The 1912-nt window shown below is 45.1% G+C and overlaps 1 protein-coding gene across 1 annotated transcript; it reads left to right on the plus strand.

Moving 5' to 3' along the window:
* Positions 1-402: 402 nt before the first annotated feature.
* Positions 403-1677, plus strand: LOC124985382 (interferon-induced protein with tetratricopeptide repeats 1B-like). The gene has a single exon (XM_047554062.1). The coding sequence runs from the start codon at positions 403-405 to the stop codon at positions 1675-1677; it is 1275 nt and encodes a 424-aa protein (XP_047410018.1).
* The last annotated feature ends 235 nt before the right edge of the window (positions 1678-1912 follow it).

The raw sequence follows: 1912 nt of genomic DNA on the forward strand, positions 1-1912 counted from the left end.
GGAGGAAGCAAAAGGGGACAAGGGTTTTGGGGTGCACAGCATGGTGCAGAAATTATATTGACCTTAGCAGAATTGATTATTTTGAGTTGACTTTTAGATTTCATATAACCTGTAGTGCACCAGAGATTAGCATTTCCTCATAATTTTTATACCATCAACTCTCTATTATAAGACAGACTATAGAACTGAGAAAGAAAACAATTAATGGAGACAGTGATACTGGGAGAAAGAATATTTGATGATTTAAAATATTGGCTTCTTTTCCAGTACACTAAATGCATAAAAAGTAGAAATACTGTGCTCTATTTTTACAGTGAGGAATCAGATGGAAATCTGACAGAAGGTAGCCTGGCTCACTTGAGATGTCACTTCACATGGGGACTGGTATTTGAAGACAAGGAAATGCTGGATTTAGAAAGCAAGATCTTGGAACAGATTGAGTTTCTAGACACCAAAAGCAATGGGGGGATTCACAACCTCCTGGCCTATGTGAAGCACCTGAAAGGCCAACATGAGCAGGCCTTGCAGACCCTGAGAGAAGCTGAAGACTTGATCCAGAGGGAGCACGCAGACCAGGCAGACAAGAGAAGCCTGGTGACCTGGGGCAACTATGCCTGGGTGTATCACCACATGGGCAGATGGGCAGAAGCCCAGGTTTACCTGGACAAGGTGGAGAACACTTGCAAGAAGTTGGCAAGTCCCTCCCGCTACAGGCTGGAGTCTCCTGAGATGGACTGTGAGGAAGGATGGGCCTTGCTGAAGTGTGGAGGACAGTATTACAAGCGGGCCAAGGTCTGCTTTGAGAAGGCTCTGGCAGTGGAGCCTGAAAACCCTGAATTCAGCCTGGGGTTCGCCATCACCACCTTTCGTTTGAATCACTATAATAGAAATGTAATTTCTCTAGACCCCCTAAGGAAGGCTGTCAGGCTCAACCCAGAAGATACATACATTAAGGTTCTCCTTGCCCTGAAGCTCCAAGATATAGGACAGGAAGCTGAGGGAGAACACTACATTGAGGAAGCTCTGAACAACATGTCCTCCCAGACCTATGTCTTTCAATATGCAAGCAAATTTTACCGCAAAAAAGGCTGTGTGGATAGAGCTATTCAGCTCCTTCAGAAGGCCTTGGAGGCAAGACCAAATTGTGCCTATCTGCATTATCAGATAGGGCTATGCTACAGGGCAAAACTGTTTCAAGTGAAGAAAGCTACAAATATGAACCCTAGAAGGAAAGAAAGAGAAAATGTGGACACATTGGTTCAACAAGCTATAAATGAATTTCAAGAGACTCTAAGACGCAGGTCAACATTAGAGATGGCTTATGTTTACCTGGCTGAAATGTATGCAGAAATAGGCCAGTACAGAGAGGCAGAGGAGAATTTTCAGAAAGCATTATGCATGGACAACATTGCTGACCACATACAGCAAGACATTCATTACCGCTATGGCCGTTTCCAACAATTTCACATGAGATCTGAAGACAAAGCCATCACCCATTATTTAAAAGGTCTAAAGATAGAAGAAATGTCCTTTGCCAGGGAAAGACTTATAAGTGCCTTAGAAAAACTGGCCAATAGTCGTGTTTGCCGGAATATATGTGTTGTGGAGAGTGTCAGCCTCCTGGGGCTCAGCCACAAATTGAAAGGGGGAAGTGAAGGAGGCCCTGCTGTGCTATGAGAGGGCTCTGAGGCTCACTGCTCAGCTGAACGCCATGTTTTGAAGGAAGGGGCACCGTTCCCCCTTTAATCCCACTCATAACTCAATAGAACAACAAGCTTTCCTACTCGCTGTCTCCAAAATGTGTAACTGATGAAATAAAAAGTAGATGGAGACGACACATGCTGTCTCTCCTGCCTGCCTGGCCCTGCCTTCTCCCTGCTTCCTTGGTGTCGAGGCCAGGAGCATCCATCCT

Source organism: Sciurus carolinensis, chromosome 5, assembly GCF_902686445.1.
Source record: "Sciurus carolinensis chromosome 5, mSciCar1.2, whole genome shotgun sequence".
NCBI lineage: Eukaryota > Metazoa > Chordata > Mammalia > Rodentia > Sciuridae > Sciurus > Sciurus carolinensis.

Coding starts and splice junctions, on each gene's coding strand:
- LOC124985382 (XM_047554062.1), top strand. CDS start 403: ATGCTGGATTTAGAAAGCAAGATCTTGGAACAGATTGAGTTTCTAGAC.